The sequence below is a fragment of the Lagenorhynchus albirostris genome, chromosome 3 (genome assembly GCF_949774975.1).
Source record: "Lagenorhynchus albirostris chromosome 3, mLagAlb1.1, whole genome shotgun sequence".
NCBI lineage: Eukaryota > Metazoa > Chordata > Mammalia > Artiodactyla > Delphinidae > Lagenorhynchus > Lagenorhynchus albirostris.
Genome location: NC_083097.1, coordinates 161,120,759 through 161,145,441, shown reverse-complemented (window position 1 = coordinate 161,145,441; position 24,683 = coordinate 161,120,759). Strand labels below are relative to the sequence as shown.

At 39.7% G+C, this 24,683-nt stretch overlaps 1 protein-coding gene across 1 annotated transcript in view; it reads right to left on the bottom strand.

Annotated features, from left to right (window-relative positions):
- Positions 1 to 23,919, bottom strand: part of LOC132518473 (zinc finger protein 709-like) — a 49,225-nt gene extending 25,306 nt beyond the window's left edge. Inside the window, 7 exon segments of the mRNA XM_060146415.1 lie at positions 303 to 609; positions 699 to 1,077; positions 11,650 to 11,744; positions 11,747 to 12,837; positions 13,233 to 13,293; positions 13,671 to 13,797; positions 23,743 to 23,919. Of these exon segments, the coding sequence (XP_060002398.1) occupies positions 303 to 609; positions 699 to 1,077; positions 11,650 to 11,744; positions 11,747 to 12,837; positions 13,233 to 13,293; positions 13,671 to 13,797; positions 23,743 to 23,745 (2,063 nt within the window). The 5' untranslated portion in view covers positions 23,746 to 23,919.
- Positions 23,920 to 24,683: the final 764 nt, after the last annotated feature.

Here is a 24,683-nt window from a genome sequence, read left to right as displayed (position 1 = left end):
GGCTTTCCTCTCCCGCGAATGCTGGCCTCAAGGCAGGCTGTTGAGAAGTCCTGCCCTACTGACAGCCAGCAGCAGTCAGCCCGGAGGGCTCTGAGCCCTGCCTGTGCCCACACCCCAAGAGCAGCAAGGCCACCACCTGCCCTCCTCCGTGAGGACGGAGCCCCCACCCCCCTGCCCACAGACTGCAGAGGGTTCGCGAGCTGTGAGAACTTCCAACCATGAGAATTTTGACCTCCGGGTTTAGGGATCTGACCAGATGGACAGTTCAGCTCTGAAACTCATCACTCTCTTTGGGGCCCTGCCTGTTCTGTTGTTCCAGGCCCAAGTCTGGGAAGGAGCTGGACGACAGCAGCTGCAGGCTGTCTAGGACCCCATCCTCGTGCAAGGCCAGCTTCTGCAGCATCTTCTGTTGTGCTGGCGTGATGACGTTCTGCGGGGGCTGTGACGACATCGAGCCGTCCAGGAGTGATCCTTCCATAGCTGTGGGCTGGAGCCCCGGGCCGCTCCCCCAGCTCGACTCTCGGGTGGTACCCCCTTGAGTGCAGCCAGCCTGCCTGAGGGGTGCTGGTGCACAAACGGCGGCCCCTGGGCCAGAGCTGCCTGGCTGGGCTGGGCCCAGGGGGCAGCTTGGGGTCAGCAATGCAGGGCAGCAGATAGGCCGGACATGCTCTTGTCTCTATCCACGGGCTGGCTGGCACCTTTCTGCGGCCTCTCTGGAGCCTGGGCCAGGCCTCCCGAGGGCGCTGCCAGGGGCTGCCATGGGCGGGCACCGCTCAGGGCACTGCTGGTGGTGGACACGTAGGAGTTCTCTTGCGGGAAAAGGGTTGGCGGCTGGCGGCCTCTGGCTCCAGAGACAGCCCTGCCACTGCTGCCTGCAGCTTCTCCAGCCTCTGGTACACCTGGTTCGTGGGAGGGGGGGTGGGGGCGGTCTCCTCTTGGCCCGGTGGTGCAGGCAGCAGCAAGCCAGATGGCCCAGGGCCAGGCCCAGCTCTGGTGGACATGGCCCGGGCCTGCGTTCCAGGTGTTTCTTGTAGATTTGGGTGGAGATCGGGGCCGCTCAGGCATCTGCAGCCAGACCTGCTTGGAGTGTGGTCTGGGTGCTTTTCAGGGCCACCCCAGCCTCCTCGGCTTCCTCTTCAACAAGGTCTTTCAGATACTTGGTCTGGGCACCGTGCATCCTCACAGCCCTCCAGCCTGTGCCGTGACTTCTAACGAGCGAAACAGTTCTCAGAGCTTTCTGAGATGCTCTTCCCAGGTTACAATCCTCAAATTTGGCTCAAATAAAATTTTCCAATTCTTTCTTAGATTGACGGATTAATTTTTCATTCACAGGGAGTGCTCTTGGTTCAAATAACACAGACTCATATTTCATACAAATCTTTATGAGTTTTTCTCTTCTTCAAGTTTTATTGAGATATAATTGCATACATCACTGAAGGTGTACCACATAATAATTTGACCCACATACATCAATGCAATGCAAACTTATCACACTAAATTTAACGAGCATCCATCATCTCCTATAGATACAAAAATAAGAAATAGAAAATAAAGTTTTTCCTTGTGGTGAGAACTCTTAGAATTTATTCTCTCAGCTACTTTCATATACCACATACAGCAGTGCAAATTATATTTGCCATGTTGTACATTACATCCTTAGTATTTATTTATCTTTGAACTGGAAGTTTTGACCTTTTGACTGCATTTATTGAATTCCCCTCCCCCACCTCTGGTAATCACAAATCTGCTCTCTATTCCTATGAGTTTGTTTGCTTTTGAAATATAATTGACCTACAACACTACGTTAGTTCCTCTTACACAACACTGTGATTCAATATTTCTATACATTTCAAAATGATCACTGTGATAAATCTAGTTACAATATGCCACCTTACAAAGATACTACATGGTTATTGACTCTTCCTAGATTTACTTGAACAAATGTTCTTCATCTGCTGTTTGCCTTTAAGACTATTTCTGGCAGCTTGAAATATTTGTTATTAAAATAATTTTCACCAGTTTTGTTGAGGAGTGAGTCTGAAGACCTCCTCACACTGTAAGGACATCCTAATACATTTAGTATGAAGCCCATTCCAGTCAATAGAGAATGAAAGTGATAGCTCTAAAATCACTTGTCATTTTATATGTGATCAAAATTGAGAAATTTTGTTTTTTATGATTTCCAAAACGATACTGAACACTTCACAAAATTTACTGTTTAGGAGATTACACAGAAAAAATGACTCCTCAATTATAAGGCACAATTTGATTTCTAATAGATAAAAATTAAAATACAATGTTAGTCATGATCCTTCACATAAACAGAACCATCATGATGCGTGTAAGTGTATGTGTTTATACACATATATTAATTTTCCTTTTCCTTTTTTTTCCTCTTTAAGAAAGTGGCTCATGTTCTTATGGAGGATTAGCTAAATAAAAAATATGCAATCGAGGGAATTCCCTGGAAGTCCAGTGATTAGGACTCTGCGCTTTCACTGTTGAGGGCCCAGGTTCAAACACTGGTCAGGGAACTAAGTTCCCACAAGCCATGTGGCACAGCCAAAAAAAAAAAAAAACAATCTAAATGGGCACGTTGGAAACCTAAGGGAAGAATTGTAGTTGAAGTCCAAACGCAGTCTAGTGGCAGAATACTTCTGGTTCAGGGAAGATCAGTTTTTGTTCTGTTAAGAACTACAGGGGCTTCCCTGGTGGTGCAGTGGTTAAGAATCTGCCTGACAATGCAGGGGACACAGGTTCCAGCCCTGGTCCGGGAAGATCCCACATGTGGCAGAGTAACTAAGCCTGTGCACCACAACTACTGAGCCTGCACTCTAGAGCCCACGAGCGACAACTACTGAGCCCGCGTGCCACAACTACTGAAGCCCGCGTGCCTAGAGCCCATGCTCCATGACAAGAGAAGCCACCACAATGAGAAGTCTGCGCACAGCAATGAAGAGTAACCCCTTCGGGCTTCCCTGGTGGCGCAGTGGTTGAGAGTCCACCTGCCGATGCAGGGGACATGGGTTTGTGCCCCGGTCTGGGAAGATCCCACATGCCGTGAAGTGGCTAGGCCCATGAGCCATGGCCGCTGAGCCTGCGTGTCCGGAGCCTGTGCTCTGCAACGGGAGAGGTCACAACAGTGAGAGGCCCGCGTACCACAAAAAAAAAAAAAAAGAGTAGCTCCTGCTTGCCACAACTATGGAAGGCCTGCTCACAGCAACGAAGACCCAATGCAGCCAAAAAACAAAAAATCAGAGCAGAAATAAGTGAAATAGGGACTAAAAAAACAGAAAAGATCAATGAAACTAAGAGCTGGTTCTTCGATAAACCTTTAGCCAGACTCATCAAGAAAAAAAGAGGGCCAAAATCAATAAAATCAGAATGGAAAAAAGAAAAGTTACAACCAATACCACAGAAATACAAAATAACATAAGATACTAGTATGAACAATTACATGCCCATAAAATGGACAACCTGGAAGAAATGAAGAAATTCTTAGAAATGTACAAACACCCAAGATTTAATCAGGAAGAAACAGAAAAAAAAATTGCTAATTATCAGGGAAATGCAAATCAAAACTGCAATAAGGTACCACCTCACAGCAGTCAGACTGTCCATCATTAAAAAGTCTACAAATAACAAATGCTGGAGAAGGTGTGGAGAAAAGGGAACCTTCCTACATTGTTGGTAGGAATGTAAATTGGTGCATCCACTTTGGAACACAGTATGGAGGTTCCTCAAAAAACTAAAAATAAAGTTGCCATATGATCCAGCAATTCCACTCCTGGGCGTATATCCAGACAAAACTATAATTCAATAGATACATGCATCTCTATATTCAGAGCAGTGCTATTTACAATAGCCAAGACATGGAAACAACCTAAATGTCCATCGACAGATGAATGGACAAAGAAAATGTGGTACATATAAACAAGGGAATACTACTCAGCCAGAAAAAAGAAGGAAATAATGCCATTTTCAGCAACATGGATGGACCTAGAGATTATCACACTAAGTGAAGTAAGTCAGAAAGAGAGAGACAAATACTATATGATATCACTTATATGTGAAATCTAAAATATCACACAAATCAACATATCTACAAAATATTATATATATAGGAGGGATAAAAAAATGGTCCTACTGTATAGCACAGGGAACTATATTCAATATCCTGTGATAAACCATAATGGAAAACAATATGGAAAAGAATATATATGGAAAAGAATATATATGTATATATATTATATATATTATATATATATATATATATATATAACTGTGTCACTTTGCTATATGGCAGAAATTAACAAAACATTGTAAATAAACTATTCTTCAATAAAATTTTTTAAAAATTAAAAAAAAAACAGGAATAGGGGACGAGGCGCTATGCCTATTTATATACACTGGTTACTCTATGCACATTAAAGGAATGGAGAAGGTGTAAAAAAAATGACACAACTGAATGTATTTAGGAAACAGAAATAGACTTACAGACATAGAGAACAGACTTGTGGTTGCCAAGGGGGAGAGGGGGTGGGGGGAGGGATGGATTGGGAGATTGGGATTAGCGGAGGCCAACTATTATACATAGAATAGATAAACAACAAGGTCTTACTGTATAGCAAAGGGAACTATATTCAATATCTGTGATAAACAATAATGGAAAACAATATGAAAAAGAATGTGTATATGTATAACTGAACCACCCTGCTGCACAGCAGAAATTAACACAACATTGTAAATCAACTATACTTCAATAAGATAAACATAAAAAAAAAAAGAGTATAGTGTTTCAGAAAGGGATCACTGGCAAAGTAGTCCTTTCTTTCTCCCTTGCCAGCTTTGTATTGCCTCACAATTTACCTAAATTTATAGACCTCAGTTAAGTCACTAAAATGATTTCAAAAATATTACCTAGTATACTAAGAAGTGAATTTATGTATTTTATAACCCTATCTCTAACAATGATAAAAGATAAAATGCAAAACCATAAAAATGACCAATAGTCCCCTCTTCTTACTAATATAATTGAACGAAGCTTCTTACTAATTAAGTTTATCTCCACAACACTGTTTTTGCCTTCAGGAAAATGATTATGAACACCAACGATAAAATAAACTGCCTGAAAGCATTCAATAAAGAAAAATGTCTTGCTATCTTGTATAGCAATCAAATCCTCTAACACAAGTGAAAATGCTGTAAGAAGTCCTCTCAAGCACACTGTTACTATTATATACCACAGTCGTATAGGGTTTGTAATCATTTTTTTTAATTGAAGTATATAGTTGCTTTACAATTTTGTGTTAACTTCTGCTGTACAGCAAAGTGATTCAGTTATACACATAGATATTCCTTTTAGTATTTTTTCCATTATAGTTTATTAAAGGATACTGAATACAGTTCCCTGTGCTATACACTGGGACCTTGTTGTTTGTCTATAATCATTCTGAATAGAATAGTTTTAATCACATACAATAAAATAAACACATTGAGGGATTATATTGAGCTAAAAGTAATACGAAACATGCATAGCCATCCTGACAGAAAGAAGGTGCTTATTCTCACATGGAAACAATGAGTCAAGGAAGCCACTGCACAATGAAGCAGAGAAACAAACTCCCATGTCATTCTTTCTGGCGGCACCATTGTGAATGCCGTGGTGAGTCAGGAACACATACTCACTAGCACTGTTAACAGCATAAACTGTTTTCAACACAAATTAGACATTATAAAGATATAATTCAGAGAAGAGTGGAATCAGAGAATATTCCCAACCATAAAACACTGAAATACTTTCATGGTGGATATAAGAAGACTTACAGAAAAAATTCAAACTCTGATGGATCTTTTATGTGGAAGGTGTGAAGACATCAGGGGAAACTACACATCTATAAAAATGGTAATCAAACACTTGTTGGTGGTGTTGACAATACTCTTGACTATAAAGACACAGAATCTGGAAAATAAGCTGGAAGATGGTGTCATTGAAGCTCCTATGTGTCTGCCTCTCTCCCAGTCTGGGGACTCCAATATCTAAAGAATGTCTTCTTTGCACCTGCTTTAAAATCACACAGGTGAATTATTGGTGAATGCTGATATGGAACCAAAAAAAGGATGGATTCTGGAAAGTCTAGGTCTTAATATTACTCACAGGCAAGATATCTCCAACTCCAGATTTTTTGTATTATCACAAGCCTCATAGTCTATTCAACTAATACGAGTGAGAAGAAAACACAAAAAGCAAATAGGAAAAATCATAATTTACATAACAGTATGCTCTTTGACATCCTAGCCATACATAAAATTTATTCCAAGTGTTCAATAGAATGGAATGGAAAAAGGCTCCTATACGCACCACCACAAAAAAGGATCTTTCTCAGTAAAAAGGGTGAAATAGGGATTTCCCTGGTGGTGCAGCTGGTGCAGCGGTTAAGAATCCGCCTGCCAAAGCAGGGAGCACAGGTTTGAGCCCCGGTCTGGAAAGATCCCACAAGCCGCAGAGCAACTAAGCCCGTGTGCCACAACTACTGAGCCTGCGCTCTAGAGCCTGCGAGCCACAACTACTGAAGCCCACGTGCCTAGAGCCCATGCTCTGCAACAAAGAGAAGCCACTGCAATGAGAAGCCTGCGCACCTCAATGAAGAGTAGCCCCCACTCGCCACAACTAGAGAAAGCCCACGTGCAGCAACAAAGACCCAACGCAGCCAAAAATAAATAAATAAATATTTCTAAAAAGGGTGAAACATATATAATGGATTATGAATATCCAGGAACTGCCACACAATACTACTAGGAAAATTCCAACAAATACCAAACTGCCATTTTTCAATGTCCCATTAACAGAGAATGAATAGAACATTATAAAAATTTAAGCCTAATTGCATATTAGAAATACACGTAAATTCACCCATGGATCCAACAGGCTTCAAATGTAAAGAGAAAAAAATCATTGTCTGATTAAAGGAAAAATAAGTACCTTTGAAACTTATGATTATTGTTGAAAGACAACTTATGGAATTAACTCACATTAATATTCATTTCTGAAATTAGTATAAATCCATCATTCAAGGATACACATGAAGAAATACCCTTAGTAAAAACAAAATATTTATAAACTTTTAAAACAACTCTTTCATATTGAAGGTTTTCTGGAACATTAGGCACGGAGTACTTTCTATCTACTTATCTCATGTTACTACTATTTATACTTCTTTTCCATGGGAGTTTTCACATGTAATGATATGGGTCAAAGTGTTTCTCAGGTTTTTTTTTAATTAACATATTTATTGAGGTATAATTGCTTTACATTTTGTGTTAGTTGCTGCTACATAACAATGTGAATCAGCTATACATATACATATATCTCCATATCCCCTCCCTCTTGCGTCTCCCTCCCACCCTTTGTATCCCACACCTCTAAATGGTCACAGAGCACCAAGCTGACCTCCCTGTACTATGCGGCTGCTTCCCACTAGCTATTTATTTTATATTTGGTAGTGTATATATGTCAATGTCACTCTCTCACTTCGTCTCAGCTTACCCTTCCCCCTCCCCGCGTCCTCAAGTCCATTCTCTCTGTCTGGTCAGGGAACTATGAGATGTGGCAACTACGAGTTCGCATACTGCAACCAAAGATCCAGCATGCCTCAATGAAGATTGAAGATCCTGCATGCCACAACTAAGACCCAGCACAGCAAAATAAATAAATAAATATTGGGTTGGCCAAAAACTTCCTTCGGTTTTTAAGTAAAAATGAAAGACACATTTTTCATTTTCACCAAAAACTTTATTGAACAGCATATTCACCATTTTGTTCCATTACCTTCTGCCATTTTTCTGGCAACTTCATAATTCCATCTTTCCAAAACTTTTTATCTTTTTGAGTAAAGAACTGTTCAAGGTGCCTTTTACAGTCTTCCAGGGAATTGAAATTTTTTCCAGTAAGAGAATTTTGTAAAGACCAAAATAAATGGAAATCCAAAGGTGCAATGTCTGGTGAATATGGCAGATGAATCAGAACTTCCCAGCCAAGCTGTAACAGTTTTTGCCTGGTCATCAAAGAAATATGTGGTCTTGCGTCATCCTGATGGAAGATTACGCATTTTCTGTTGACTAATTCTGGATGCTTTATGTTGAGTGCTGCTTTCAGTTGGTCTAACTGTGAGCAGTACTTGTTGGAATTGATCGTTTTGTTTTCCAGAAGGAGCTCATAATAGAGGACTCCCTTCCAATCCCCCCATATACACAACATCACCTTTTTTGGATGAAGACCAGCCTTTGGTGTGGTTTGTGGTGGCTTGTTTCACTTGCCCCACGATTTTTTCTGTTCCACATTATTGTACAGTATCCACTTTTCATCACCCGTCCCAATTTGTTTTAAAAACGGAACGTTTTCATTACATTTCAGTAGAGAATCGCACGCAGAAGTACGATCAAGAAGGTTTTTTTTTGCTTAACTTATGTGGAACTCAAACATCAAAGCGACTGACATAACCAAGCTGGTGCAAATGATTTTCAGCACTTGATTTGGATATTTTGAGTATGTAGGCTATCTCCCACGTGGTATAATGTCGATTGCTCTCAATTAATGTCTCCATTTGATCACTATCAACTTCAACTGGTCTACCCCAATGTGGAGCATCGTCCAGCAAGAAATCTCTAGCATGAAACTTGGTAAATGAATTTTGACACGTTTGGTCAGTCACAGCACCTTCTCCATAAACTGCACAATTGTTTTTTGCTTTTCAGTTGCGTTTTTGCCTTTCTTGAAATAATAAAGCATAATATGCCGAAAATGTTACTTTTTCCCTTACATCACCAATATTAAAATGGCTACACAAAAATTCACCAATTTTGATTTTTTTTAAATGCTTACTGATATGAGAACTGCCACAATACAATCTAACAAAATTGTTTCAAATGAAGTTAAAGACAACTTAGTGCTACTAGACCATTTTTTTAATTAAAAAAAATTTTTTTAATTTATTTATTTTTGGCTGCATTAGGTATTTGTTGCTGCATGCAGGCTTTCTCTAGTTGCAGCCAGCAGGGGTTACTCTTCGTTGTGGTGCGTGGTCTTCTCATTGCAGTGGCTTCTTTTGTTGCAGAGCACAAGCTCTAGGCATGTGGGCTCAGTAGTTGTGGCTTGCAGGCTCTAGAGCACAAGCTCAGTAGTTGTGGTACATGGACTTAGTTGCTCCACGGCATGTGGGATCTTCCCAGACCAGGGATTGGACCCTTGTCCCCTGCATTGGCAGGCAGATTCTTACCCACTGTGCCACCAGGGAAGCTCTGCTAGACCATCTTACAGAAAAACACAAACAAACCTTTGGCCAACGTAATATTTTTGAAAAACTTACTCACATTGCATAATGATTAAATGAAGAAAGCTACAAGGTTTTTCTGAATATTCATACATAAAAAGGATAGTTTAATATATTCTTTGAGGAAATGAAAAGTAACATTTGTTAGCTAATGAAAGCTTCAAAAAGAGTTGGTAAAATATTTGAAAAGACTACAAAAACTACTGTTTCACAAAAAATTCAAACAGTTTCAATCATGTAAAATAAAAGACAATAAAAAACATGTTGGGGGATTATATTCAGCTACAAGTAACAGGAAACACCCATAGCCATCTTGACAGAAGGAGGTGCTTATTCTCACATGGAAACAATGGGCCACCAATGTCCCTGTGCAATGCAGTAGAGAAACAAACTCCCATGTCATTCGTTTTGGTGGCACCTTTGTGAATGTTGTGGTGAGTCAGGAACACATACTAGTATTACTAGTATTATTAACAACATAAAGTGTTTCCTACACATATTAGACACTATAAAGATATAATCCAGAGAGGAGTGTAATCAGAGACTATTACCAATCATAAAATACTGAAATAACTTTCAAAGTGGACACAAGAGGCCTTACAGAAAAAATTCAAACTCTGATGGATCTTTGATGTGTAAGCTGTGAAGATATCAGGGGAACCTACATGTCTATAAAAATGGAAATCAAGCATTTTTTGATGGTGTTGAGGACACTCTTGACTACAAGGACACAGAATCTGGAAAATAAGCTGGGAGATGGTGTCCTTGAAGCTCCTACGTATCTGCCTCTCTCCCAGTGTGGGGAATCCACTATCTGAAGAATGTCTTCTCCGCATCTGCTTTAAAATCGCACACAGGTGAGCTGTTGGTGAATGCTAACATGGAACCACAAAAGGGATAGATTCTGGAAAGTCTAGGTCCTAATACGACTCATAGGCAAGATATCTCCAATTCCAGATTTTCTGTATTATCACAAGTCTCACAGTCTATTCAACAAATACCAGTCAGAAGGAAACACAAAAAGCAAATAGGAAAAATCATAATTTACATAACAGTATACTCTTTGACATATTAGTCATACATAAAATTTATTCCAAGTGTTTAATAGAATGGAAAATGGGAAAAGGCTCCTATACACACCACCACCAGAAAGGATCTTTCTCAGTAAAAAGGATACAATATATACAATATATTATATACCTAGGAACTGCCACACAAAACTACTAGGAAATCCCAACAAATACCTAACTGCCATTTTTTAATGGCCCATTAACAGAGGATGAATAGAACATTATAAAAATTTAAGTCTCACTGAATACTAGAAATACACTTAAATTCATCCATGAATCCAACAGGCTTCAGAAGTAAATAGAACAAAGTAACTATCCAAGTAAAGGAAAAATCACTACCTTTAAACGTTATGTACTATTGTTGAAAGACGAATTACAGAATGAATTCACATTAATATTCATTTGTGAAATTGGTAGAAATCCACCATTGAAGGATACACTTGAAGAAAGATCCTGAGTAAACACAACATATTTATAAATTTTTGTTTGTTTGGCTGCATTGGGTCTTTGCTGCTGTACATGGGCTTTCTCTAGTTGTGGCGAGCGGGGGCTGCTTTTCTTTGCAGTGCATGGGCTTCTCATTGTGGCGGCTTCCCTTGTTGTGGAGAATGGGCTCTAGGCGCATAGGCTTCAGTAGTTGTGGCACGTGGGCTCAGTAGTTGTGGCTCATGGGCTCTAGAGCCCAGGCTCAGTAGTCGTGGCACATGGGCTTAGTTGCTCTGTGGCATGTGGGATCTTCCAGGACTAGGGCTCGAACCCATGTACCCTGTATTGGCAGGCAGATTCTTAACCACTGCACCACCAGGAAAGTCCTATAAACTTTTAAAACAACTCTTTCTGGACTTCACTGGCAGTCCAGTGGTTAAGACTCCGCACTTCCATTGCACGGGGCACAGGTTTGATCCCTGATTGGGGAACTTAGATGCCCCACATGCTGCACAGCCTGGCCAAAAAATAATAATAATAAATAAAAATTTTAAAAACTCTTTCATATTGAAGGTTTTTTGGAACATTAGGCATAGATTACTTTCCATCAAGTTATCTCATGTTACTTACATTTATACTTCTTTTCCATGGGAGTTTTTACATGTAATGATATCGACCAACAACCCAGGCTGTTTACAAATAAGGTTTTATCTAGTAAACCCTTTTATGGTTTCATAAACTACAAAGATCAGAAAAGCTATTCCCACATTCGTCATATTTTATATGATTTCTGTCCAGTGTGCAGTCTCAGGTCTTTGAACGACTGAGAGGCAAATGAAGGATTTCCCACATTCCTGTCATTGATAGGGTTTCTGTCCAGGGTGAATTCTTTCATGCACTTGAACATATGCAGAAGTGAAGGTTTCCCTTCATTTTTACATTCATAGGGTTTTTCTCAAGTATGGGTCCTTCGATGTATTTTCAAAACTGCTAGATATCTATAACTTTTACCACATTGTTCACATTGATATGGTTTCTCTCCAGTGTGACTCCTTTCATGTGTTTTAAGAGAACTGGGATTAATGAATACTCTCTCACATTCTTTACATTTATAAGGTCCATCCCCAGTGTGTGTTATCATGTGTTTCTGAAGGGTTATTTTCCATGTGAAGGCTTTCCCACATTCCTTACATTCATAGGGTTTTTCTCCAGTGTGGATTCTTTCATGATTTCGAAGAGACCGGGCAGTATTCAATACTTTAGAACATGTTTTACACACATATGGTGTCTCTCCTGTGTGATGTCTTTTGTGTAGCTGTAAGGAACTGAAATGATTGAAGGCTTTACCACACTGCTTACATTCATAGAGTTTCTCTCCCCTGTGAATTCTTTCATGGATTTGAATAGTTTCAGGACTTTTAAAGGCTTTTCCACATTGTTTACATTGATAGGGTTTCTCTCCGTTGTGACTGCTTTCATGCATTCGAAGACAACTGGGATAAATGAATGCTTTCTCACATTTCTGACATTTATAAGGTAAATCCCCAGCGTGAGTTACCATGTGTTTTCGAAAAGTTGTTTCCCACATGAAGGCTTTCCCACATTCCTTACATTCATAGGGTTTCTCTCCTGTGTGAGTTCTTTTGTGTAGTCGGAAGGATTTTTGATATCGAAAGACTTTTCCACATTGTTCACATTCATAGGGCTTCTCTCCAGTGTGACTCCTTTCATGTGTTCTAAGAGAACTAGGAGAAATGAATGCTTTCCCACATTCTTTACATTTATATACCTTCTCATGGTACTTTTGATACTCTCTTCGTTTGTTTTCAATGTGACATTTCATGTGTCTATTAAAGGATGAATGATGCATGAAGACCTTTGCACATGCACTGCATTCCCATGGTTTTAAACCAGGAGTTTTCTTCTTCAGATTGAGAGTTGGAATAAGGGTGAAATTTTCTCCACAGAAACTACTGCCTTTACTTTCAGAGAGTCTCTCTACCATAGAACTTCTGTAAACAATGAGAAGATTATTAATGATTTCTTTATTAAGAAATCATTTACTTATTGTATTTATTATGATTTATAGGAACAGTGAGGTTTTCTATCTTGTGTGAATTGTTAAAAGTTGAATAAACTGAATGCTCTGCAACAGGACTTCATCTCTTCTATTAAAAAGTGATATTCATGATATTCAAATATAGGGTTTATTGACTGCACACGAACTATATTGGAAACACAGAACATTTATATCACATTTAAGAAAATACTTTTTCGGAGACATTTTCTGAGAATAGAATAACTAAATTTGAAGACTGGGCTATTTGTTTTCGTTGACTTCTTTAAAATTTTCAGAATATACCATGATTCTCACAAGACAATGCTTTGAATTGCGGGTGTGACTCACCTTAATTTTCTCCCCTGGTCTTTGTACTGATCTTCAATGTCATGATCTTCCTGTTTTGTTTCTGAAATGCAGAACCAGAAAAATGATCCCAAAGTACTAGAAATGACAGAAAAATTATTGGACTTTAGGCCCATGATGAGCTCTGACTATGTCTAGTTTCCTTTCTTTCTTCTTCTCTTTATTTTGGGGGGGACGGGTGCTGTGCAGTATGGCCTACAGGATCTTAGTTTCCTGACTAGAGACTGAACTGAGGCCACAGCAGTGGTGAAAGTGCCGAGTCCTAACCACTGCACCACTGGGGATTTCCCTTTGATCCCCACCTCCCCTAGTTTCTTTACCAAAGTTTTCCCTTTCCACATTCCACAACTTTGAACAATATTGACAGGTAAGAAACACTTGTTCTCTAATTGACAAAGGGAGGGAATTTTTCATTCTTACCTACTGAGACCAGGTTCTGGAAGTTTTCCCGCATCACATCTCTGTAGAGTTTCCTCTGTGAGGAATCCAGTAAAACCCACTCCTCCAGGGTGAAATTCACAGCCACATCCTCAAAGGCCAATGAGTCCTAAAACACCCAAAATAGGAGCACACTGAGATGCATGAGACTGACAGAACTAGACACCCACACTCGATTTATAGGAAGGTTACATACAATTCTGTTGTTTACAAAGAGTTATTCTATGACTTGATCATGATAAACTTATTCTCCATACTTCCTCAATAATTTAACAGCATCATGAACAAATGGAAATTATTTACACATAACTTCTGTGGTCACAGTATTGCTTATATCACAATAATGGTAGAGCCCAGAGAATGAGAAATACTTTAAAAATGAAAGAAACGTCATTTTAAGAACAACGATTTCTGCTGAAAAAATTCTTTCGTCTTCTTCTTATGACCCACAAGTTACAGTACTCCATGAGGCAGAGGATCAAGATTGCATGAGGTTTTAATAAATAGGCACACAGTGAAGAACTGGAAGCTTTTTTCTAATCCTATCACCTATCATCAGAGGCCAGGGGACCTGTAGAAATCAAACTTTTAACAAAGCCCAGCTGGCCACACTGTCCCAAAGTCCTCCAGGCCTTTAGAAGAAATCACAATCACACACAGTTGCCTGAATATAAATATTCTTCTGCAGATGCACTGCTTTTAAGTTGTATAATGATTAGCATAGACTCTGTTTTTCCTTCCTCTCTACATATAATTTGATGCAGGTAGAAAGTTACTTCAAATTTAGAGCTCAGACATGGGGAAGAAGCATTAATATGTTAGATCACAAAATCCCTATACTCAGGTGCCTCAAGGCGCTTCCAGCCAAAGTTTAGAACACACAGTGCAATTACATGCCCAAAAAACTCTTTCTCTTCACACCATAACAGTATACTCTGGGTCTTACTGCCCTCAAGGAACATGTTAAGAGCTACAGTTTACAAGGGAGCTCACCAAAGTCCATAACACTTTGATGGTGAATTTTCCCATGATTATAAATTATGTAAGGGTTTCATCATTGGCTTCCTCCAAAAGAACATAAATACTCCATCCTGCTATTTCAGGAACAGGAGTTTTCCAAGCAGCCAGTATTGCAACTGCTAAGTGAAAATCTAGTCTGGGATTTATGAAATTAGAAGTTGTGATTCTCCATCTCACAAGAAGAGAATGAAAAAGCTTGAAATAAACAAGTCCTCCCAGAGCCATGAGAGCACTGACTTCAAAGGGTAAACTGGTGCCCTAAAACTGGGAAAGAGAAAAGAAAGACTTTTTTTTTTTTGCGGTATGCGGGCCTCTCACTGTTGTGGCCTCTCCTGTTGCGGAGCACAGGCTCCGGATGCGCAGGCTCAGCGGCCATGGCTCACGGGCCCAGCCGCTCCGCAGCATGAGGGATCCTCCTGGACCAGGGCACAAACCCGCGTCCCCTGCATCGGCAGGTGGACTCTCAACCACTGCACCACCAGGGAAGCCCAGAAAGACATTTTTTAAATATGCCCCAAAGATTCTGTTCTTAAGGCCGGTACCCAAAAAAACTGTTTCACTGTAGTCTAACACAAAGACAAAAAGGATCAAAAAAGATAGAACACAGTATCCATGAACTCTGGCATGACCTTCTTTAACAGAAGATTTAAGATACATATAATGAAAATAATTGAAGGAAAAGAGAGACAGAAATAAGTAACGACCACTGAGATGTTCCTAATATTAATGATAGACAACACCCATAGATCCATGAGGCTCAGTGAACAATAAAAATGAAAACACCTAAAATGGAGACCAAAGTATATTATATTTAAAGTAGAGAGAAAAACAAAGGCAAAGAGAATATATATTGTAAGAAGCCACAGGTATACTTTAGGTATAGAGAAATAAAGATTAGAATCAAACTGGACTTCTTTTCAGGAAAAAAAACCAATAATTATATACATACGTATATATGAAAGAACTAAGTGGATTAAAACATTTAAAGTTTTGAAATTAAAAAAAAAAACAGTGTCCTAGAGTTCTGTTAGGAAGCACAATTATCCTTAAAAAATAGAAGGCCATTTTGAGACAAAAATTGATGGAACTTGTCATTAGTATGCCAACTTTGAAAGACATTAAAATTCATCAGAAAGAACGTAAATTATGTAGGGGAATTAAAAGAGGAATAAATAAAGGTAAACATCTTTTATATTTCTTTTATAATAGATGATACTTTGTCTAAAATCATATTAGCAAGAATGACATTGATAATGATAACCTTGTGGATAAGTGAAATAAATGACAGCCATATCAATAGGGACAGAGGAGGGGAAATGGGAATAGTGTGGTATGAGGTACCTGAACAACCACTGAAGAGGTACTGCATTAAGTTGCAGACTGATGTGGGTTAGTTCTAAATGTATACTGAAAACTCAAGGGCAACCACTAAAAAAGTTCTTTACAAAGGTATAGGTTAAGAATGGAAAAAAGGAAGAATCAGACAAAATGCTCAGTTAAATCCAGAGAAGGTAGAAAAAAGAGAAAAGACAAATGAAAAAATAAGGGCAACAAATAGAAAGAGTAAAAAGTGTTAGATATTAATCCAACCATATTAGTCACCATTTCAATCAACAATGGTCTCAATACAAATGAAAAAAATTACAGTAATATCAGATTTACTTATTCACTTTTATTGAAGTATAGATGATTTACAAAGTTGTGTTAGGTTCTGGTGTACAGAAAAGTGATTCAGATATATATATATATATATATATATATTCATATATATATATCCTTTTTCATATTCTTTTCCATTAAGGTTTTCTACAGGATTTTACAGTACCTTGTGCTATACAATAGGACCTTGTTGTTTATCTATCTTATATATAATAGCTTGTTTCTGCTAATTCCAAACTCCTAATTTATCTCCCCCCCACCCCCTTTCCCCTTTGGTAACCATAACTTTCATTTTGATGTCTGTCTGTTTTTGTTTTGAAAATAAGTTCATTTGTGACATATTTTAGATATCACATATAAGTGATATCATATGGTATTTCTCTTTCTCCATCTGACTTACTTCATGTAGTATGATAATCTGTACATCTATCCATGTTGCTGCAAATGGCATTATTTCACCTTTAATGGCTGAGTAGTATTCCACTGAATATATATACTACATCTTCTTTATCCATACATCTGCCAATGGACATGTAGGTTGTTTCCATGTCTTGGTTGCTGTAAATAGTGCTGCTATGAACATTTGGGTGCCTGTATCATTTCGAATTAGAGTTTTCTCTGGATATATACCCAGGACTCAGATTTCTGGATGATATGGCAACTCTAGTGTTTTGGGGAACCTCCATACTGTTTTCCAAAGTAGATGCACCAATCTACATTGCTTCCAACAGTACAAAAGGGCTCCATTTTCTCCACACCCTCTCTAGCATTTGTTATTTGCAGACTTTTAATGATGGCCATTCTGACCAATGTGAGGTGGGCACCTCACTGCAGTTTTGATTTGCATTTCTCTAACAATTAGCAATGCTGAACATCTTTTCATGTGCCTATTGGCCATATGTATGTCTTCTTTGGAGATATGTCTATTTAGGTCTTCTGCCCATTTTTTATTGGGTTGTCTGTTTTTTGTTATTGGATTGTATGTGCTATTTGTATATTTTAGAAATTAAGCCCCTGTTGGTGGCATCATTGACAAATATTTTCTCCTAGTACGTAGGTTGTGTTTTCATTTTGTTTATGGTTTCCTTTGCTGTACAAAAGCTTATACGTTGTTTGGGACCCATTTGTTTATTTTTACTTTTATTTCTATTGTCTTGAGAGACCGACCTGAGAAAACATTGGTATAATTTATATCAGAGAATGTTTTGTCTATGTTCTCTTCCATGAATTTTATGATGTCATGTCTTACATTTAAGTCTTTAAGCCATTTCGAGTATATTTTTGTATATGGTGTGAGGGTGTGTTCTAACTTCACTGATTTACATGAGGCAGTCCAACTTTCCCAACACCACTTGCTGAAGAGATCGTCTTTTCCCCATTGTATATTCTTGTCTCCTTTGTCAAAGATTAATTGACCATTGGTGTGTGGGTCTATTTCTGGCCTCTCTATTCTGTTCCATTGAGTCTATATTTCTGGTTTTGTGGCAGTATCACACTGTTTTGACAACTTGAACTTTGTATTATTGTCTGAAATCTGGGAGGGTTATGCCTTTAGCTTTTTTCTTTTTCCTCAGAATTGCTTTGGCAATTCTGGGTCTTTTACAGTTCCATATATCTTTTAGGATTATTTGTTCTAGTTCTGTGAAAAAATGTTATGAGTAATTTGATAGGGATCACATTAAATCTGTAGATTACTTTGGGTACTATGGATATTTTAACAAAAATAATTCCTCCAATCCAAGAGTATGGGTTAGCTTTCCTTTTTTTTTTAAATAAACTTATTTATTTATTTTTGGCTGTATTGGGTCTTCATTGCTGCACGCGAGCTTTCTTTAGTTGTGTCGAGCGGGGTCTACTCTTTCTTGTGGTGTGCAGGCTTCTCAGTGCGGTTGCTTCTCTTGTTGCGGAGCACGGGCTCTAGGCACGCAGGCTCTAGAGTGCAGGCTGAGTAGTTGTGGCACATGGACTAAGTTGCTCCATGGCATGTGGGATCTTCCCGGACCAGGGCTTGAACCCGTGTCCCCTGCATCAGCAGGCAGATTCTTAACCACTGTGCCACCAGGGAAGCCCAGCTTTCCATTTTTTGATTCAGTTCAATTTCCTTTATCAATGTTTTATGGTGCTCAACATATCTCTTTCACCTCCTTGGTCAGGTTTGTTCCAAAGTATTTTATTTTTTTCGGTGCATACTGTTTTTTTTTTTACTTTCCCTTTCTGATATCGTAATATGTGATTTTTAAAATTACAATTATATGTAGTCTACCAAAAACTCATTTTAAATATGAAGGCACTGGTAGATGAGAAATAAAGCAATGGAGATAAATACACCATGCCAAAACTAACCAAAAGAATGCTGGCACTCGTATATGAACTTTAGAGAATGCAGATTTCAGACCAAGGAAATCTCAGGGGTAGAAAGGACTTTACATAATGACAAAAAGGTCCATTCTGCAAGAAGGCATAACAATCCTTCATGTGTACATACATAGCAACAAAGCAGCAAAATACATAAGGCAAGACATGAAGAATGCAGGGAGGAATACATAAATCCATTATTATAGTCATACATCAACACCCCCTTATCATAAGCTGTATATAACAGCAGGCAGAAAATCAGGAAGGACAGACTTGCTTTGAAGAATACTATGAAATAACTAAATGTAATTATAATCTAAAGAACACTTCATGCAACAAGAGCTGAATACACATTCTTCTAAAATTCATATGAAACATTCAACCAGACCGAACACTTTCTGGGACATAAAGCATACCTTAACAAATCTGAAAGAAGAAAAGTCCTCCTAGAACTCAAAGGCATTCATCTAGCAATCAATACAAGCAAGAGATTTGGAAAAACCCCTAACACACAGAGGTTCAACAACATATTTCTAAGTAATACATGGGGTCAAAGAAGAAGTCTCAAGAGAAATTAAGATTTGTTTTGAGCTAAATTGTGGCATGTAGCAAAAGCAGTGCCTACAGAGAAATTTATGTCATCATCAACTGGGAAAAAACAAAGGTCTGTAAACAACAACACAAGCATCTACCTTAAGAAACAATAAAGAGGGCTTCCCTGGTGGCGCAGTGGTTGAGAGTCTGCCTGCCGATGCAGGGGACATGGGTTCGTGCCCCGGTCCGGGAAGATCCCACATGCCGTGGAGTGGCTGGGCCCGTGAGCCATGGCCACTGAGCCTGCGCGTCCAGAGCCTGTGCTCCACAATGGGAGAGGCCACAACAGTGAGAGGCCCGTGTACCACAAAAAAAAGAAACAATAAAGAGAAGACGATATAATCACAAAATAAGCAAAATAAAGTTATAAAAATCAGAAAGGAAATTAATGTAATTGTGGGTAATTGAAGGAGAAAAAAACTTTTAAGCTAGTTCTTTGACAAGATTAATAACACTGATAAACATCTAATCAATATGCCTATAAGGGAAGACAGAGGGTAAAAGGAAATATCAGAAAAGAACAAAGGGGGAAATGAAAATTTCAAAGGATTTGGTAAAATACAGCATCCATTTTTAATCACAAACAAGTAATAGAGGGAACTTCTACTTCCTGAAAAAGAACATATTCATGTATCCTGTAGGTAAATTCAAATATTTGGTCTCTAGGACATAATTATCTCTGTGAAACATCTTAAAGATTCTCCAACAACAGATAACTCTTGGAATTAAGAGGCCATATCCTGGGCTTCCCTGGTGGCGCAGTGGTTAAGAAGGTACCTGCCAATGCAGGGGACACGGGTTTGAGCCCAGGTCTGGGAAGATCCCACATGTCGTGGAGCAGCTAAGCCCGTGTGCCACAACTACTGAGCCTGCGCTCTAGAGCCTGTGAGCCACAACTACTGAGCCAACATGCAACAACTACTGAAACCTGCACGTCTAGAGCCCGTGCTCCACAACAAGAGAAGTCACCGCAATAAGAAGACCACGCACCGCAACGAAGAGTAACCGCTGCTCGCCACAACTAGGGAGAAGCCCACGCGCAGCAACGAAAACCCAAAGCAGCCAAATAAATAAATAACATAAATAAATTTATTGAAAAAATAGAAGACATATCTCAAGATTGAAAGATAATCAACTGTTTTCCTGTAGACCCACACTGAACTTGGACAAAGAAGGGAAGGCAATTCAAATGAAAGGAAAATCTTTTAAACAAATAGTGCTGTAAATAATGGATATTCACAAAGAAACACACACACAAACAAAGCAAATGTAAACATAGGACTTACACGTTTTACAAAAAAAGCCTCAAAACACATCACAGATCTAAATGTAAAATGCAAAAGTAATAAACTCCTCGAAAATATCATGGAAGGAAATCTAGGTCACTTTGGGTTTGGTGATGAATTTTCAAATATAACAACAAACACAAGGTCTGTAAAAGAAAAAAAGGATAATTTCACTTCATTAAAATAAAAAACGTCTCCTCTCAGAAAGGCAGTGTTAAGGGAATGAAAAGCCAAGTCACAGGATATGAAAAAATATTAATATTTGCAAAACACTTATGTGATAAATAACTGGTATTCAAAATATCCAGGAACTATTAAAACTCAACAGTAAGAAGATAAATAATCCAATTGAAAATGGGCAAAAGATCTGAACAAACAGCTCCCAAAAAAAGATATATAGAAGGGAAACAGGAAATATGAAAACATGCTCAATGTCAAATGTCAGTGGGAAATTGCAAATAAAACTAGCTATCACTACACACCTATTTAATAACTAAAATGCAAAACACCAAATAGATGTGAAGGTAATCCTCATTCATTGCTGGGGGAAATGGAACTTGGTACCCCTACAAAGGAAGACAGGAGCTCTCTTTCAAAACAAAATATACTCTTAGTATGTATATTAAGACCCAGCAATCACACTCCTTGTTGTTTGTCCAAATGAGATCAACTCTTATATTCACACAAAACTCATACACAAATACCGGTAGGAGCTTTATTCATAACTGGCATGAGTCAACAGGTAAGCAAGATATCTTGCAAGAGTCAAATAATCAGTGGTATATCCATATGATGAAACAGTGTTCACTAATAAAAAGGAATAAAGTATCAAGCTATGAAAACACATGAAGCAAAGCTCAAAAGTATATTGCTATCGGAAAGAAGCCAATCTGGCAGAGCTATATACTATATGATTCCAAGTATAGGAGGGCCTTCAAGTACTTCCCCTCGCAGGCTCAAACGGGGCCTTGGCCTGAAGACACTGACCTCAGGCTCTGCTCCCAACTACAAGTGCTCTCCACCACCACTGATACTTTAAATACACAAACCCTGTTTGAACAATTCAGCAAAATCACTCAAATCCAGTGTTTATGTGGAAATGAGAGAAGAAAATTATAAGCCACTTCTACTAGTTCACCAGGAAGCCCCAAGTATCTATTCCTTTTCAGAAAAAAATGTCAGTCAATTACTTCCAAGGCAATTTCATTTACTACATAATTAATCACGCTTGAATACTTCTCCTCTACAAGTCTAAATCTTGGAACTTTATTCGAAATCCACCAAAAGTAAAGGAGAGGCCACAAAAATTTAACCACACTTCCTCAGGGATTGAATAAAAGCAAAAAATTCTTAACAAATGGAATGTAATATTGGAATTTTTTTCCCCCTGAAATTCACCTCTCTTACCTCTTTGGAAATATTTTATATGGACTTTGAAGCTCTATTTTACACTATTGAAGAAAGAAACTTAAATAAGCGAGTAAATCTTTTGAAGGGGACTAACCTAGGGATGGGCAGGGTAGATCGTCCATAAAAGTTCAAAAAAAACCTCCACAAAAGGACTTCCTATAGGATATCTCTTTCCAGTAAAAAATCAGAAGAAAGGACTTCATACTTCCAAGTGGTCATTGTCGGCTTCTGCTCTTGTAAAATATCCACAGACCACCCCCCGCCCCCAAAATAATACCATCCACGTCACTACGGAAATAGGATAAACAATTAAAATATTTGTTTGAAATGCACTGCGGAGACGAATAGATGATAGGTAATTTGAATCGGAGAGGCGAAACTGACTTTGGGAATGAGGGAAGCGATCTGGAAATTTAATGATTTATTGCCAGCCCTACAAAGAGCTCCTCTGGGGCGCTAAGGTCTTTGAAATTCTGCTTCCCAAACATTTGGAAAACTCAGAGAAAAAATGAAACCGTGTAAGTCAGATGGGACTTGAACCCACGTGCCGGGACTCGAACCCTGCCTAAACCCAGATTGGGACTTGAACCTATGGTCTTTTAATTAGAATCACTCACCTGGTGTTGGACTTACTGAGGCTGGGGTTCTTTGTGTCACAGTGCAGAAGGAATTCAGCAAGAGGCAAAGAGATAGGCAAGATGTAGATTTATTAATATAGGATGCTTGCAAGAGACGCAAGCAGGCAGGGGGGCTCTGCCCTGAGGATTAAGTGGGCTATATTTTTATAGTCAAAGGAAAGTGGGGAAGGGGAAAAAGACTGCCTTCTTCCTCATTCTTCGAGTAGATGTCAGGCTTAGGTCACTAGCTCCTCCTTCCTATGGCATAGGAGAGTGTCTGACCCTAGGAGGTCAAACTAGGACTGTCATAGAGCTTATTCAAATCAGGAGAAAGGTGGTAACATACACTAAAGTATGTTGTATCATCTCAAGTCTCCATATAATGAGGGTCTGCTACTTTGGAATGTCACATTTCTCTTAAAATTCCTGTCCTTGGTGTTAAGGATCATTACCTTGCTGAACTCGACCAGCAGAATGCAGGCCTCATTTTTTCTTTCACTTAATGATCTGGGGCATATCTCATGCTTTTATTTATGGCTTTATACTTAAGGAGGCCTGATTGGTTCCACAACATTTTCGATAGCTTTCTTGAGCGATCAATAAGTTACAGTGGTCTCCCAAAGTTCCCTAGGTTTCCCTCTCTATTTACAATCCCCTACTGGGACTTCTACAACTACCAGTGTAACTATCCTATTCTATCCCTATCAAAACAGGTGCCCCCTGGGGCAGAAAGGAAAGGCTGAGACCCCTCAGACCACAGCTAATCCCACGACCGAACCCTGGAGAACGAGTCCCAATTGTCACCTTTAGGCCGTGCCTGAGGTCACCACACAATCTGGGGGGAGAGGAGGGGCTGCAGAGCAGCCGGGTGAGGCTCCGGGGCCAAAGTTCCTGCAGCGAAGTGACCGAACAGGACGCCCGGGGCCCGAGTTGCCAGGCCAACCCCGCCACTGAGACCCGGAGGGGACTGAGGTCCGAGCAGCGCCCCAGACCCCCGCGTATCCGCAGACTCCGGAGTTGACCGCGAAGTGACCGGGTCAAAAAAGATGGCCGGTTTCGGCCGGTTGCGACCAGTCCCTTCGCAGCGTCCACAGCCCGGCTCAGCACACTCACCATTTCGAGGTTTCCTGGGTCTGTCTGAGTCCCTCCTAACGACTCCAAGGACTAGTGCAGAACACAGGGCAACAGAAGGTACGTGAGAGTTAACAGGTTAGTGAACCGACGAATACACGCGATCCCTCCGCTGTAGAAGGTAAGGAAGTCCACGCCTGAGTGGGGGACCGCTCCGCCCACCTGCCTCAGCGGCCGCGTGGTTGGACAGATCTCAATACCCCGCCCCCTAGTGCCTCCCACCTGTGGGAGGTGGGATGGGACCTGTCCCCGCCTGGCACGTTTGCTTGGTAAAACAACATTTCCTGGCTTGGGATCGTCTCAGTTGTCTTCCGCAGCTCCTCCTGCACTGGGATTCCTGATTCTGTTTCAAGATGCAGCAAGTACAGATAAGAGGATGGCCCAGGCCAGTCCTGCCTGGAACAAGAGGGTCTTATGTCCTCCAGGGGTCAAGGGCTTGGTGTACGTCTGTGTGGCCAGGCACGGAACTGTGCTTCTTGTTAAGAAACGCAGACACTTAAATGTGAATTCACCATCTATAATAAAGGGGTTGACTCCATTTTCATCCTTCGTCCTTGACAGCGCTGAGCCTTCCACCAATCCCTGCCCCATTCCCACTTATTAAGTACTTAAGCTAAAGAATCCCAGAGCACTTGGCTCTGGTAGGAAATTTGAATCAGTCAGGCTAGCTGGGTGCCAGGACAAATCTCAGTTAAACCACAGGCTATGATATGTGTTCATTAACTTCTCAGGTGTACGTTTTACACTGGTAGGAAATTTTATAAATAAATTAATTAATTACTAATTTTTATTGGACTATAGCTGATCCACAATGCTGTAGTAGCCTCAGGTGCACAGCAAGGTGAATCAGCCACACATATACATACACCAACTCTTTTCTTAGATTCCCCTCCTATATAGGCCATGACAGAGGACTGAGTAGA